Genomic DNA, 17,473 nt, shown 5'->3' with positions numbered 1-17,473 from the left:
AGCCCAAAGGCGCTCAAAGGATAGGATGGGAGAGGCAGTTAGGTTACGTGGCTGAGAGGAGCCCTGGAGCTGGAAAAGGGCATCACACAACAACTAAGGAAACCTACGCAGGGTGTGGACTGAGACAAGAAAGGATGTGCTGGCTCTGCCTCATCAGCTGCAGAGTGCACGGTGCAGGCCACGACAGCCCAGGAGAGCCAGATTCTCAAAGCAAGGAAGTGAAGGACCTGTGTCATCATGGGAGTTTCGTGGCACTGTTTATTTTGTTTCTCACTTTTGTGTCTTCATTTTCTGATGGCTTCTTTGGTCTAAGGTATTCCCACCATCCTTTCTTAACTAGCACAAATACATATGGACAAATCTGTTCTTTAAAAAAAAAGAAAAGAAAAAATCCGCTCCTACAAGCACTGACTTCACTGGAATATTAATCCTTGAACTTTCTCCATCTTTCTTGTCTCCTATGCACTGTGGGTGAAGCAAACTGTGTCTCTCCTCGTTGCCCTAACTCTGCCTTCTTCCACTTGGAAACATCCACCCCCCTGAAGGTTAGATGACAGTTAAGGAGCAGATGTAACTCTAGTGAGACAGAGGCCAAGTGGCTGGTCAGTATCTGAGGCCTTTGTCCTTCCTTTACTCTCCTCCTCTCTCAAGCCCTAACTGACATCATGGCCAGCCCTTCTGGAACATTCTAACAGAGGTCTGTAACTTGCAACTACCCCCATTCTTCCACTGCAACAACTGTCACTCACACTCCAAAACTGAATCTGAGAGAAGACTTCAAACAGAAAGGTCCCTCTCCCTCCCTGCTGCATCCTCACACATGATTCACAAATCCACTGCCCAGCCACTCAGAGAAGTGCATGTATCCCTGGAGTGACTCCCCATCTTGTCCTCACCTTCAGCTTTACTTTCCACAGTCTTGCAAATCATTACAGGGACTTGGGTCCCTGTCACCACAACATCAATTTAGCAATACACCTCTGCAACTCAAGTCACCCACCCATCCCACCGCCCTGCCATCCATAAGCCACGCTGTTGAAGCAAAATTCCCTACCTTTCACTGAGGCTCCTCCACAACTGTGCACCTGCAAGAGGAAGTGAAATGTAAAACTTAAGCAAGTCATCACTCCCCGGGAACATTGGCCAGCTTAGAAATATCCCAAGCTTCTGCAAGCAGAATGCTCATGTCTCTTGAGTGGTATATATTGTCAATCCATACAGTGTCGGTGTCCATTACCATGAAGAATGCAGGTGACAGTCTATAAAACCCTTAAGGAGGTATCATAAAGGTAGGACAGGCACTCTAGAACATAGTCCCTGCCCGGGGGGAAGAAAGCATGTCCACTTAAGAAAAGGTGCTATCAAAGAATCAGTATGAAATTTGATAAGAGGTAAACCATTATACTTCAGAGAGGACAGAACCATGACTGCTCAAATGGGAGTAACAGAAATGGTACTGAAGTGAATGTACAGTGTTCAGATATTTTAAACTTGTATCTTAGCTCCAGGGAAATCAACAGAAAAAAAATAAATTGATGAAAATGTGAAGATAGACAATAGATACTAGATAGAAAGATACATAGTAGATAGATGATGATGAAGATAGATAGCTAAGTAGATAGATAGATAGATAGATAGATAGATAGATAGATAGATAGATAGATAGATAGATAAGATAGATAGGCAGGTGATAGATCAATTGATAGATAGATAAGTAGATAAATAGACAGGCAGATAGACAAGTGGATGGATGGATGGATGGATGGATGGATGGATGGATGGATGGATGGATGAATAGACAGAGACAGGCAGGCAGAGAGAGAGAGATAAATAAGTATATAGAAAGATAGTAGATAGATAGGTAAGTAGATAGAAAGTAGATGGATGGATAGATGGATAGACAGATAGAATGATTGATTGACCAATTGCTTGTTAAAACTCCAGGGATTACCTTTATTGGACCAAGTCTTGATTATGTACTCTTAGCTACTAGATTTAATGAAGCTCAATTCGAAACAATTATAAAACATTTTCTGCACTTTCTATTGAACCAAATGCCAAAGGTATCACCTTGTGTGTTCTTGAATATCCCCTATGAGGTGAACATCCCATATCAAATTCATCATAACATTTACTGCTATGGAAAAGCTACACAAAATTCTTGGCTTCCAATTCTTCGGACAATTTGCAATCATGCAATGGACCTGGTTTCCTTTACCGTCTTGGTTGCATAAATGTAGGTATGAATTGTTCCTCAAATCATGTTAGAATACTAGACTTCTGCCCCCACTGGGCCTCTGAAACAACTGTGTTTCCTGTAGCTTCTAGAATAGCTCAAACTGTCTAGAGTCAAAGAGCATATAATGGGAAGTCAACTTAACCCAAGGTAGTTGTGAGCAACAATGTGGACTGGAGTTACTGATTTGGATAGAAAACACAGCAGTCTGCCCTCACCTCACAATAGTCTAACTTGAGTCTTCACAGTGTTTCTCCAATGACTCTGGAGCCAACAGTAAAGACAAGAGATTCTAACATGAGATGCCTGTCTTATTGTTAAGAGTTGGAGAAGTAACTATGGTTGGTTGAGGGATAAGATTGCTGGGAAACTGTGAAATTGCTACCACCACTGAGCATGGATCTAGTAGGGATTGTGTAGAAGGAGGAAGTTCTGACAAAGATGGGGTCAAAGCCCAGCACAACTAGCAAAGGGCTGAGGAGGGAAAAGGTAAAACTCACAGCTGACACACAGGAGCAGAGGCGTAGAAAGTGAGCAGAGTGCACTGACTCTGGGACTTTACAGGTTACCTTGACAAGCCCCCAAGGGCTGAGCTCAGACAAGCAGCCACCACACAGATAAGCCAAGACAGAATAACAAAGGGAGAGTGTATGAAGGACTAGAGACTGTAGGCCCAACCTCAACTAGGTCTAATCTTAATAATCAAGAGACTGCTAGGCTGTGGCATCACTAGGTAATGTGGATTTCACAGAAGAGAAAACAGAAAGACAGAGTGGTTACACAATGACCCCCTGCCACATGGCTGTGGGCAGAGGTAGGGACACCTACTAGTCCCTCTTTCCTCACAGGTAGTCTCTGTAGATCTTAGAACCCGAAGTGGAGACGGCTGACCCTGATAACCGTGGGAATGGTCACGGACAAGTTTAAAGGCATAGGAGAAATTGTTCATACTACAAAGACAGCCTCAGAGCCTGAGAGTGAGCCGTGATGCAGAGGTGCACAGGGGTGCATACTTCCAGGGTCTATGGATACTGGCCTGGGTATCACATGCTTTGCAGAGAAAAACTAATGCACACGATTGTGTCTCTCCTTCCCTTTCTCCGTTTGTTTCACATGAAGGGCATGTCAGGGAGGATCATGGGGGCCAGAAAGGAGAAGGCATGGGTTTTGCTTGCTTCTCAGTGGGTAGAGTCCACGTCTAACATGAAAAACTTCACAATTAACTATTCAGTCATGTGCACACAGTTTATAGGGATGTGCACTTAAAATGAGGGAATGTATAGTGAAAAAAAATACATGGGGGTGGGGGGAAAGGACACAATCAAACTCATAGCCAGCAAAGTTCCTATCTGTAGCCAAGAATGTGGAAAGTGGGCAGCTCAGAACGGGAAAGAGGCAGCAGATCCCAGAAAGCTCTGCTGACCAGGGCCAGGGCTTCACTGGCTGCTGTTGTGAGCAGAACCAGGATCTCAGAGTGACTCATGGGAGCTTCCTCGATCCCACAGCTGCTTCTAGATATAGCTTGCAATGAAGTCTATGTCTCCCTGTGAGAAGCCGAGTGAGCCAGCACTGTGTTGGGTTGGAAGCCCTGCTGCCATCCCTGGCCAGCTATTCATGGAGGCTCAATTGGGTCTTTGTCCTAAAAGACTCAGTAAAGAGGGGCAAAGAAGGCCCAAGGGTTTCTCCAGCCAATGCCTGGGGAAAGCAGAAGAAGGAAACCCATCTTTTCCTCTTCCCTTATTTCATGCATAGAAATGCTGTGCTCAGAACATCTTTCAGTGGAAACCCCAAGAGAAAGATGGGTCTGCCGAAGAGGCCAGCATGTCTGCATCCTCGTTAGAAACTGATGCTTATAAGTCTCCTTGGCTCAAAGAGACACTTATAGACTGACTAATGGGAAGACAAAGTGCCCCAGATGTCCTGACTTTGCCAGCTGAAGGGCTGGGGGGGGGGACAGCCACAATGTCACTGTCACTCACTGTAGCCCTTCACCTGAATCTGTGGTGTAAGAATCGGTTCTCAAGCTGGAGAGGTGCCTCAGTGGTTAGGAGCACTGACTGTTCTTCCAGAGGTCCTGAGTTCAATTCCCAGCAACCACATGGTGGCTCCTGACCATCTGGAATTGTATTCAATGCCCCCTTCTGGTGTGTCTGAAGATAGCTACAGTGTACTCACATAAATGAAATAAATAAATCCTAAAGGGAAAAACATGGTTTCTCTTCTGTTACAGGATAAAGCCGTTTCGTCACCAAAGCAGGCTGCATATCTGTGAATGTTTCTTCATAGAGAAAAGGGGACTTTACAAGTGTCAAAATGTTAAGAATAGAGACGATCGGCCTATGTCACCCGGGTGGGCACCAATCACAATCGCAAGCATTCCTTGCAGAGAGCTCGGAGGGAGGTCTGAGCGAGCACAAGAGAAGCTGATGTAGCCATAGAGCCGAGGACCGTGATGATGCAGCTTTAACCCAGGGGCAACAGCACCAACCAAAGTCAGGAAGAGACAGGGGTGGGTCCTTCACTAGAGCCTCCATGGTAACTATAGACCTGGTGTGTTGTTTGAACACACAGGGGAAAGTGCTGTCTGCTGCTTCAGAGCCACCAAGCGTGTGGTAATTCATTAAAGCAGCCACAGGAAACCATAGACCCTGCAGTTTCTCCACAGCTGGGAACAGACACCAACGAGCTTAAGAATTACTCTTGTTTTCTTCATGTTGGTTAGCCTTCCTTTTTTCTTGCACCATGAAGGACCAGACCGAAGGCTGGTGCATGTGGGTAAGCACTGTACGACTGAACTAGATCCCCTTTTTATTTTAAGACAGGATCTCAATCAGCAGCCCCTCGGTAGCTTTGTACTTCCTCCCTGGGCTAGCCCAGGCGGGCCTCAAACTTCCGATCCCTCGATCCCTCGGCCTTGGCCTCCAAGTCACCAAGATCGCAGGCCTGCTTTGGCAATGCAAATTCAAGAATTACAGAGGCTTAGGCTGGTAGACCTCAGCTGTCCTTCCTCAGTGTTTTTAAGGACAGCTTTGTTACAAGGGGGAGAGGGGGTTCCACAGACATTAACATTAATTTCCATGGTGTAGCTACTAGAATGGCTGGCTTAAGTGAGAACTGAAGCCCCTGGTGGGCTCTGAGAGCTGGAGCCGAAGGACTTCAGGACAGCCTCGTTTTCAAGGATGTCCCCGCACTCACACTCGCACTAGGAAGCCAAGTCCTTCAGCTCCTCCTCTCCTCATTCCTCTGATCTTTTTGACTCACTTAACTCACGCTGGCCTGTGGTGTGGCCAGCGTGAACACCCAAGGGAGAGTACTCAGCTGCTCAACCTCCTGGGTGGTCAATGAGGTTTAGCTGCTTGTGAGCACATCCACGAATTGCTTTCTCCTGAGGGAGGAACTTGTTCCAAATACATCCAAGAAAACAGCCCTCCTCCTCTCACTATGAATCAATACAGAAACACAAGGCTTGCCTAACCAATATCTCCTCAGATCCTGAGGAGTGAGGTATTAGCCTCAGGATGGTGCAGCGCAACTGGGACACAACAGCAAATGCTGTTGGGGTTGAAAGCAAGGGAACTGGGCATCTATTCTTAGAAAGGGGTGAGGGGAAGAAGGCAATGTCTATGTGAGAACATAATTTGAATCTGTGGGTCTGTTGAGATGCCTGAACTAGACAAAATGAATTTGTTTACCTTCCCAGAAAGGCTAGGTGTGAAGGAGTCACCTCCACACCCCCATACCATAACGTAAAACAAGCTGTTGCTGTAGCACTCGGTTTAAGAACTGGGCACTTAAACATGAACCAGCTTTAAAGCTAACCCACGGAACACCATGCTTTAAAGCTAACCCACGGAACACCATGATGGTCAAACTCCAGGGCTCAAGGTCTTGTTTGAGAGATGGTGCCTCTCTCATAATGCATCCCCATGATGGGGAATCTGGAAAGTTCCTATTCACAGCAGTCCATATAGACCCTAACTGAAGCCTCATCTTAAGGATTTTTGTAGACTCTTATGTGCAGGAGGGATTTTTGCCCATTTACAAAAATTAGTTCAAGCACTGGTAGAGGAGGCATGGAGATGCCTAGAAAGTCTGCACTCAGGGGCAGACAGTACATAGCTCCTAAGGAAACTAAGCACTCTTTAAAAATGAGTCAAGCTCCCACCCTAGTTAACGTGTAGTGCTTACCCTTGCTTCTCTTTCCAACACACCACCCAGAACTTTTATGTAACTAATGGTGAAGTTTTAAGCTTGTTGCTTCCTTTGCTGAGGGGAAAGAAAGCTGTTCTCAGACTACTGCATTTTCCAGGGGCCGGGTATGAGCTTGTAGGGTGGAGTAAATATTTAACTGCTCTTCTTACAGCAGCCTGCTTAAATATCACCCTGGCATGTGACATCTCTTAAAACCAAGGAAGAGCCCGGCACATGGATCTTTTACCTGTTCTGACAAGAGACGGAATCATAAAATAGATTATAAGTTTGGGACTTAGCTCAGTGGTACACTGTTTGGCTAACATGTGCAAGGGCCTGGGTTTAACCCCCAGCACTGAACAAAAAAGTAAAATTTAAAGTGTGTATGTGTGTGTGTGTGTGTGTGTGTGTGTGTGTGTGTGTGTGTGTGTGTGTGTAAAAAGCAAACACAGACAATGGTGACTCCTGTCTAAATCCCAGCACTTAGCAAGCTGAGACAAGAGGATCACTGGGAGTTCTAGGCTAACCTGGGAAGAGAGTAAGACCCCATCTCAGACACCCAGGGTGGGTGGGTGGGGACAGGAAATGTCTGTTACATGATCCTCATGTTCAAAAGATAAATATATCCACACAAAAATTACACATTTAGACTCTAGAAATAAAATGCACACACACAAAAAAATAATCAAGTTGCATAGTCTTACCTCTTGCCCTGGACAAAACCATGTCCTTGATGATTTGCATGATAACACGACCAAGTATCATGACAGAAATGAGATGATACACTCTCCACGGAGTCAAGGCAAGGAACCTAGGACCAAAAGAAACAGACGAGACTCCATTTTACTGTGAAGATTTTCAATTAAAACAAAACAACCAAGTTGACTTTCTCTCACAGGAACAAAAACCATACTCAAGAATAATTTCTCTTTTAAAAAAACCACACCATTGAAATTTGCTGTATCAAGTTCAGCAAAATCAAAATCCCTCAGTCCATGTCTATGTCAGCACTGGGCTTCCCTCTCTAATTTGGACAGAGGAGTCTCTCTCTTGAGTCTGACTCAAATGCAACTGTGGGTGCTGCAGGTGAAATGGAAACGGCCTGAAGCTGAGTTCTGACTGACTGAAGAGCCAGGGCCACAGGATGCTCTACCAACACGGAGCACTACAGAAGGTGCCCTGTCTCTTAAAAATGGCATTGAGGGGGAATGGTAAGATGGTTCAGAGGGTTAAAGCACTTGGTACCAAGCCTTATGATTTGAGTTAGATCTCTAGGACCACACAGTGAAAGGAGAAGGCCAGCTTCCCAGGTTGCCTGGCCTCTCCATGTGTGTTCTAGCATGCTCTGGGGCTGTATAAATGTAACTTTTAGCTGCTGTGTGCAATGACCATAGTTTGGATCCCCAGCAGCCATGTAAAAGCCAAGCAGGTATGGTGGCTGCCAATGTTCCCAGCCCCCGCCCCCCCGTGACAGTAACAGGGAGTCCCTGGTTTAACCTGGTAAGATAGACTAGCCAGAATTGCAAACTCTGTGTTCAGAAGCAAACTCTGCCTTGACATATATAATTGAGAACAATTGAGAAAGACATCTGACATCATCTTTGGGCGCGCGTGCGCGCACACACACACACACACACACACACACACACACGCAAAAAAAAAAATGGTATTAAGGATCCAATTTCTGGGCTGAAGAGATGGCTGAGCCGTTAAGAGCACAGCCATTCTTCCAGAGGACCAAGTACAATGGCAGCTAATAACTGTCTGTAATTCTAGTTCCAGGGGATCCAACAACTTCACCCAGAAATACAAGCCGATAAAATGCCAGTGCACATTAAATATAAATAAATAAATGGTCATATTTCTTTTTTAAGAAAAGGATCCAGTTTGTTAGCCATTCCTCTTTTAAGAGCACCCAAGGGTCTAGTCCATATGGCCACCTCCTCTCTGAAGAAAAACAAACTAAAATTCCCTAACCATACAGAGTACATAATACCTGCAAGACTCCTTTTGGCTAGGCCTACAAGGGAAAGAACTAGCCAAGAGCTCAGAAGACTTGGATTCTTCAATGAGATTAAAGGACGAAGCCTCTGATTGTCATGTGTTAATTGGCCAAGTTGATAACTGAAATTAACTTGGATGAACTCAGAAACCCCCTAGAAAAGTTATGTTAACAAATGTTTAGTGGCAAGGCTCTATAGAGAAAAAAAGGGGCTAGATGGGGTGGTGCATGCCTATAAACTCAATACTCTAGAGGCAAAAGTAGGAGGATCTCTGAGTTTGAGGCCAGCCTAATCTACATAATGAATTCCTAGCCAGTACTACATGTAGACAGAGACCTGTTGCACAAAACCAAAGTAGGAGAGGAGAAAAAGAGAAAGAAAGATTGGGGAGGGGGAGGAGAGGAGAGGAGAAGGAAGAGAAGGGAAGGGAAGGGGAGGGGAGGGGAGGGGAGGGGAGGGAGGGGAGGGGAGAGGAGAGGAGAGGAGAGGAGAGGAGAGGAGAGGAGAGGAGAGGAGAGGAGAGGAGAGGAGAGGAGAGGAGAGGAGAGGAAGAGCTGTGCACTGCTTTCTATGAACTCTCTTGACAGACAAATGTAGACTAAGCTAACAATGGCCATGGCAAGTCTTGGTAACATACCAGACTGTGAACAAAAAGCAAAAAGCACTGAAGAAGCTTGAATAAAAAGGAGACAATGTACTGAACAGCAACATTCATCACTGTTCATCAATGTGGCCATCTGACTCACGATCTGGCTGCCAGGCCTTATTTGGTGATGGGACTGTCTCCCCTTAAACCATGAGCCAAAATAAACCTTTCCTTCCTTAAGTTGCTTTCATTGGGTATTTTAAAAGTAGCATTCTGGCATTTATGCTACAGGCTATAGAGAGAAAGCCCAAGGTATGGTGCAGAAAAGTAAAATGCTAAGTGATTTAAGTGGATAAGCTGAACTAGGAAGGAAATATGTAACCAAGGTCCCTTCTAGAATGCTATGGAGTACACTTTGTCATCTATTTGCAGAGTGTGTGTGTGTGTGTGTGTGTGTGTGTGTGTGTGTGTGTGTGTGTGTGTGTATGATTCTACATAAGGTTGGATGAAGTTATGAATGAAGCCCTCCATCTCAAAGGGACATAAACCCATCTTCTATCCTCGTTCTCATACTAAGTATCTATGTGACCTAGGGCACTAAAATGAGCAAGCTAGACCAGGTCAGTGCTTCTAAACGAGTGGTCTGCCACTGTCTTACTGTCTTACTTAGGTTATTATTACTGTGATAAAGCCCCAGGACCCAAAGCGACTTGGAGAAGGAAGGGTTTACTTTGCTTACACTTTCCCATCACAATCTGTCATCAAAGGAGCATTTTCTTAATCAAGGTTCCCACCTCTACAGTGACTTTAGCTTGTGTCAAGTTGACATAAAACTATGCAGCATGGGGCAGCAACATTATTATTGTTGTTCTTGTTATTTATTATTATTGTTGTTGTTGTTGTTGTTGTTGTTTTTCTTTTACATTTGTTTTAAGACAGGCTGCATTTTGGCATCTGTTTTCTTTTAAGACTATCTCTTTAGTTTCAGTTTATAATTAGTCCTTGCCATTGTCCATGTTACAGATTTCTCCAAATCATATGGAAGTGGCAGGTTTCAAGATTCTTGTTGGGAATCCGCCATGAGAAAATTCTTACCTTTAACATGTTTTATTTATGTATTTATTGCACTTGGTGCTATATGTTTTCTTGGGAGTATATTCTGGACAATATACTGAGAACTAGTGATGTATTTACAATGGACTATTTCTCAATGAGGCCTGGGTTCCAGGAGGCATTTTGCATTCTGACCACCTGCCTGTTTCCAGATGTTCTTCACGGGGTTCTGGTCACTCACTGACTTGACTCAGAATCACTAATGAGTTGTAACTTACAGTTTGGCTCACATGAGTCAAGTGGTAGATTAACATGTATCGGTGATGCAGAGCCCTGGAAAGAGTGAAAGTTCACTCAAGTTTAAACATCTTTAGAACCAGCCGGAGAGCCACTTAATTGTCTGGCTGAAAACAAAAAGAACACAGACTTAACTGAAGCTCTGGAAGCCACTACTTGCTCTCAGCCTGGGAGTTCCAACTTCCAGGAATTAAAAAAAAATAAGTAATGGTAGAATTTCAACCCACAGACCTCACTGGGCCAGCACTACCATAGTAACGCCAAAGAACACTCTAGAGGCCTTTCTGTGTCCTGGGCAAAGGCCCAGTTGGCATCTCAGCCAAGGGTCTTGATGGTCATTAAGAATCCATGGTCAGCTGAGAAGGTACAACAATGCTTGGGAAAGTGATGCCCCAGCATTCAGGACCGCTCAGCTGCCTCCTTGCTAGGTTAGTGTCTGTGGCTCCAACGAACGAAATATCATTGACAAGCAAATATTTAAGGTAAATAAACGCACATATAGAAACATCTGTACACACTTGCTATCTTAATTATGTATCATGTTGAATATAACCCATCTCTTCACTGCCCGTAAAATCACCCATCGTTCTGTAGTTTACATTTGTGATTTGAAATGAAAATATTAGAAACACTGATGAATTTAGCATTCGCTTTTAAGAAATTGCGTAACATTTTAGAGAGCTTATGTTATTAGATAATTTGGGTCATTAAAACATTACTTTGGTAAGTTTCAAACATGCCCTGATAGAGAGGCCAGGGTTTACTAATGCAGCCTTAACAATTCCCCATGCACAATCATTCCCTCCATAGTCTCACCCAGTGCCCCACCTTAAATACCCATGCCCTACTTGAAGTGCATCCCCGCAAAAGTAATTTAATCTGACAATGTTTCCACTCATCCTCCCCCAAAGCTCTTTTTTAACTGAACTATACCACTGTTAACATGTGAAACTTTGCCTCAGTCCTTCTATGTATGTATCTGTATCTATGTGTACATGCTCATGTATGTATGTATCTGTGCAGAAGCTTCTGTGCTATCTGTAGGTAGGGAAGTCTGTTTCGGTCACTTCCGGCTCATTTTGGAGGACAAGGTCTCTCCCTGTCAAGTGAGAAACAAGTGCGAGGTTAGTATGTGTCAGCAAAATGGTCTTCATAGAATGAGGCAAAGCCCTGAGGAAAGCAAAAGCTCCCTTGAGTTCAAACAGCTTTCAAGCTAACCGGAAAGCCACGTAAGTATCTGTCTGAATACAAAGAAACACAGACCTGACCAGAGCCCTGGAAGTCCACTGAGTCACCAGATCCCTGTCTGGCCAGCAAGTGTCAGTGCTCAGGACCGTAGGCACACGCCACTGTGCTGACTTCTCCATGAGTGCAGACTCAGCTCTGCATGCTTACACAGCAAGTAAGTGACCCACTGAGCAGCCATCCTCCCATCGTCCCGTTTTAATACTTAGATTGTTCTTCAAAATCACTTTACATATGATGTATACATGAGCACTCACGTGGCACAGCGCACCTGTGGAGGCTGGAAGGCCAGTCCACGGAGTCAGTCCTTCTTCCGACTTTACAGGGGATGGAACTCTGGTCACCATGTTTCTGCAGCGAGCAACTCTAATGACTGAGCCATTTTGCCACACACCTCCCCAAGCTCTGCCTTAATCCTCAATGCCATGACAGACCTTGTCCATGGTCATATTTGCAACCCCACTTTCACAGATTCTTGGAAAAGACAGAGACCGTAGATTCAACCACGGCAGAGACTGAGACTGGGGTCTGTGATCATGCTTCTCCCTCACTCTAATTCTGCCACCACAGCCTTCCATGACGGCTGCTTCTGTGGTGGGAAGAGACTCATTTGCTCAGCAAAGGCTTGGAGATTCTGGGAAACACTTGCTGAATTCTGGTGATAGAGTTTAACATTTTCCCCAGGCCTTGGGAGTAGCTTAATACTTGGTAGTTGGATCTAGGAGCTTTATCAGGTTTGAAATTTTTTCCTGGAAAACCTAAGGCATGTGGTGGTGTGTGAGGGTAAAGACCCTTCACCCCTTGCTGGGTCTCAACTCTGAGAAGGATGTTTGTAATCAGCGGGGAAGATGAAGTTCCCAAGCAAGGCAGGACGAACGCTCAACATTCGCCTCTCTTTACCCTCGTTCCTCAGTGTGTCACCTCCACAAGTGGCCAAAGCGATTTCATTCTTCTTCTTTCCCATGTTACCCAAGAACCTGCACACACACACAAACATTTAGATCCACCATAGCATTGTGCTTGCAGATCCTTCCTGGTTGGTGGTTCCTGAGTCCCTCTGAGGCAACCTTATTATAAAAATCTTTGACGGCAACAAATACTAAAGGCACAGAGAAAATGTCAAATGCTGTGTTCAAAGAACTGTAACTCGGCTTCTTAATAAAACCAGGCATTCTCCAGGGATTCTCCTGAAAACGTTTGCTACAGCGTACCTCGTTCATTAACAGGTGACAGGTGTTACATTTGTCACACTTGTACCCATGGACTAGTGCTTCAGCCGACCATTAACTGCCAATCACTCCTCAGGGATGAGTGGGACCTAATGAAGCCCTCCCCTGTCCAATGTATCGTTGGATGGGCCAGTCTCGTGTGATCCAGCTGCTGTGCGTTCATGATGCTGAAGGCCACGCTACCTCATGGGACTCACTCCCATCCTTCGGCTCTTTAGTCTCTCTGTTCCCTCTTCCATGATGCTCCCTGAGCCTTGGAGGGAGGGTATAGATGTCCTCTTTAGGGCTGAGCACTCACCGGTCTCTCTCATTCTCAGCACTTGATCTATCTCTGCAATAACAACTGCCCACTGTAGACAGAGACTTCTCTGGCAGAGACTGGGAAGGGAGGTGCCATTTTCTTCGTGGTGTCGCTCACGGTGAGCTGTCTCAGTGTGCACAAATAGCAGACGTGAAAGTAGGGAGTGGCTGGGATGTCGAAGGGGTAAGCAAGAGTGGGGTGGGGGGAGTAACAAGGGCCAAGTATATCACAACAGTGGACATATGAACAAAGGTAAATTAAAAGAAAGTGAGGGGTTTCTATTTCTAACTTTGTAAAATAAAAATTATTTTTCTTGTTAATTCTTGGATAAAGAGTCTTAGTTGTTTCCACCCTACCCTCCATCCTCATCTGATAAAAGAATTCTTTTATCTCAAGCAGTCCCCTGCCTACCTCAGAGGGGGTGTGTGTGTGTGTGTGTGTGTGTGTGTGTGTGTGTGTGTGTGTGCACGAGTGCCCCAGTGAATGTTAATACACTTCCTGACACGAGGATGTGTGAAAGGTTGTTTAATGGAGCGTAGCTGCTTTTCAGTGGCTAGACTACTGAGAAAAAGATCCCTAGCAACCACTGCCAACAGTCCTTGGGGAAGGATAGGACCTCTTGATACTCTCTCCCATCCATGATGAGATGCTGACAGGCCCAGTCTTGTGCAGATGTTGTGTAGATCACCCCAGGTGTCATGGGTGCAATGTCCATGTTGTATACATTAGATATTATCTTATGGTCCACTGAAATCAAATTTATAATTAAAAGTGATTAACCAAATCAATTTGCCTTAAAATCCATGATATTGGCTGTATGAGATTGTATGTATATGACATTTTCACACACATATATATGGTACTTACATATGTATATATGCATTTACATACATATACATCACTGCCCCCAGCCTTCCCCACATGTATCCTTCCCACCCATTCCTCTGGCCCCCTTTCTGTTCTTTGTGTCCCTTCTACTTTCCTTTTCATGTTCTTTCTTCTTAGATCTAGCATGTAAAGGAAGACAAGCGGTAGTAATCTTTCTGGGTTTAGATTACTTTGGCTAACATGATCTCCATATATAGTAACTTCCCTGAAAACATCACTGTTTTGTTTTTTCTTTCCACTTTTTTATTAGATATTTTCTGTATTTACATTTCAAATGTTATCTCCTTTTTCAGTTTCCCCCTCTCCCATCTCCCTCCTTCTGCTTCTATGAAGGTGCTCCCCCTCCCACCCACTCCCACCTCAACTTCCTGGCATTCCCCTACACTGGGGAAATGAATCTTCAGAGGACCAAAGGCTTCTCCTCCTATTGAAACCAGACAATGCCATCCTCTGCTACATATGAGCTGGAGTCATGGGTCCCATGTGTACTCTTTAGTTACTGTTTTGTTCTTAACAGCTCTGTGGTGTGTGTGTGTGTGTGTGTGTGTGTGTGTGTGTGTGTGTGTGTGTGTGTGTGTGTGTGTGTGTGTGTGTGTGTGTGTTTGTGTGTCTGTGGTGACATCCTTTTTAATCATTTAGCCAATATTGTAATTTTACTAGTGTAAGCAGTCCTATGATAAACTTGGCTGTGCAACCATCTTTGTGATACGCTGTCTGATTCCGTCAGATTAGTACTCCTGAATGATATAACTAATCTTGTGATGAACCAAACAATTTTCGATTAATCCTTACACAGAAAAGAATGTCAACATTGCAATCCCAAGCATGTCTGCATCGATGATCCCACAGCCAGGGCTGTGTCATACCCTCTGAAAAATGTGGTCACTGTCACAGCACAAGTAACATGGAAGGAGCCCTCTTCATTCCCTCGGTCCAGGAGCCCCTTCGGATGGAATCACGGACCTCTACTTAACACATCTCACCTAACACGACCACCGACATCCCTGTGTCATCCACTTCCCACTGTACGCTACCATTACCGTCTTGATTCTGCTAAGCATGTGTCTGACACTGGGCTAGCAGCTGGGATGGTGTTGAATCCTGCTCTGCCCAATAAATACGGGAGAGCATAGGCAAGTCGCCATGCTGCATCAAAGTACCACTCAAGCGGGTGCAGGAGCAGAAGAGAGCCCCTAACTGCAAAAGAAATACAAAGTTCTAGGGCAAGGATGGCTTTAAAATTTTGTCTTCCAAAAGAAGTCAACATTAGCCAGGTGAGAAGGAGAGGCATGTTCCAGGTTGAAAAGGACCATGTTCTCAGGAGAGCATGTAGAACCTAAGAGTTAGGAAGCGTGCCCTGAGCCTTTGATCCCTCTACTTGTTGGTGTGGGGCACATCCTCTAGAGCCAAGTTCAGGGTGAATGAAATATCACTTGCATAATGGGCAGAGCTCTGCCCTCTGGGGTTTCACAGTCACTTGCTTCATCCTTACGCCCAACTGTGAATGAGGATGGTTTGATCATTATCCCATTACACAGACGAGCAAAGCGAGGTCAGAAACTTGCCTAGGGCTCCAAGATGAGTTGAGGTGGCAGTAAGATGTGAACACAGACTGTCTAGCTCAACCATTGTGCCAACTGCCTCTCAGATCGAAGGTGGCTGCCCACTTCATGTACCCCTTATCTTGTAAAGAGGGCTGGAAGCACTGTTGCTAGTTCGTAAACAAACTTTACTTTTTTTATCTTTATTAACTTGAGTATTTCTTATTTACATTTTGATTATTATTCCCCTTCCTGGTTTCCGGGCCAACATCCCTCTAGCCCCTCCCCCTCCCCTTCTATAAGGGCTTCCCCTCACCATCCTCCCCCCAACAATCGCTTTCAGATTAACAGAAGAATGAAGCAGAGAGTGCTGGGAGCTCCCATGCAATCCCTGAATACCATGTCCCCTACTATAGAGTTCTTGCATTTCAGATGGGGCCCATTTATTACAGTGGTTACACCATTCTCAATGTGTGATTAGTCACTAAAGTCCTTAAAGCTCCGCCCTTTGTGATGTCCATGCTTTGGTCTTTGATGAATACACGCTGTCACGTATCTGCCTTTACAGGATGATACAGAATAAATTCACTGCCCTAAAAATCCCCAATGTTTCATCCATCCCCCACCCAAGCCCCTGAAAGCTGCTCATATTTCTGTGTCCACTCCTTTGCCTTCTCCAGAACATCATATGCACTTATATGGACTCACTCAACAAACAGCCATTTGGCTTCTTCATTCAGCCACAGATAGAAGATTCCAAACTGTATTTTTGTGGATTAAGAGGATGCCCTTTTAAACCTTTGTACACAATACTGTCTTGTATAGTACATTAAAATTTATCCATTAGTCTACTGAAGGACACCTTGGTTGCTTCCCATTGTTGGCAGTTCAGACTGAAGCCACCATTAACATTCACATGCTGGATTTTCAGTGTTCATACATTTTGCAACTCATCTCAGAACACTCTTTTCACTGAACAATTCTACTGGCACGCTGCCTGTGTTGAATTTATAGACAGTTCTGTTTTCAGCTGATGTTCAAACCTAAGTATACTAAATCTGTTCTTGTTTGACAGAAACCGTCACTCACACAGACCATCAGTCACACCCGTTTCCTTGTCTGGCCACAGGACATCTGCGTACTTGATATCTGCATATCAGCAGTCCTTAGCCACATCAGTGGTAACAGGTGCTGATGATTGCTCAGGCCCCGCCACTCCCCATTATCAGGGTGACCCACATTTAGGAGCCAGCACTCCATGAGCTCAGCAGGTATTGTTGTCCCTGTCACTCCATCATAAGAGACTTTCATAAACAACTTGCTTCAAAGCCCTAAGGTCTACATTACTTCCCCACGGGCTGTACGGAACCACTATGAAATATTCAACAGTCCTCTATACAAGAACCATCAGATCATCTTCACCATCAGATCTTCCCAAGGATTTCATGAGGCAACACGTTGGGGATTTTACTGATTTACCCAGTCACATAGTCCCCAGAAGCCTGCTGTGACCACCTTGCCTGTGGTGGGATTCTGGAGTAAAGACTGTCTGGTTCCACTATGCTGCAGCCCAGTTATCACAAGAGGGACTGGGGTCAAAGCATAGGAGCAGACAAGCTATGTGCAGTGTAAAGGAAGGCTCCATGGCAGGACATACATTATCCTCTCTCAGGATAATAACCAAGGTCTGAGGTGAAGCATGAAGGGCGGCACTCTGCAGGACTGATGGGACAGCACAGCCCCTCCCAGAGATCTCTCACTCCAACCAAAAAAGGGAGACCCAGAATCTACTGTGGTCTACACTCCAGGACACTCAAGGGCCTTGATCTGGGCAAGACAGGAAGCCTTTGCCCCGTGGCTGCCCTGTGCTCCTCACTGACTTCCAACAAGAGCACTGCAGTTG

The 17,473-nt window shown here is 45.0% G+C and overlaps 1 protein-coding gene across 1 annotated transcript in view; it reads right to left on the bottom strand.

Moving 5' to 3' along the window:
* Window positions 1–17,473, bottom strand: part of Retreg1 (reticulophagy regulator 1) — a 139,224-nt gene that overhangs the window by 81,824 nt on the left and 39,927 nt on the right. Inside the window, exons 2-3 of the mRNA NM_001034912.1 lie at window positions 7,132–7,238; window positions 1,055–1,085 (exon numbers count right to left, since the gene is read on the bottom strand). Coding sequence (NP_001030084.1) covers window positions 1,055–1,085; window positions 7,132–7,238 — 138 coding nt within the window. The remainder of the gene's footprint in view (window positions 1–1,054; window positions 1,086–7,131; window positions 7,239–17,473) is intronic.

This window comes from Rattus norvegicus, chromosome 2 (assembly GCF_021556685.1).
Source record: "Rattus norvegicus strain SHRSP/BbbUtx chromosome 2, alternate assembly SHRSP_T2T, whole genome shotgun sequence".
Taxonomy (NCBI): Eukaryota; Metazoa; Chordata; class Mammalia; order Rodentia; family Muridae; genus Rattus; species Rattus norvegicus.
Note: the sequence above shows the minus strand (reverse complement) of the source record. Positions and strands in the feature narration are given on the sequence as shown.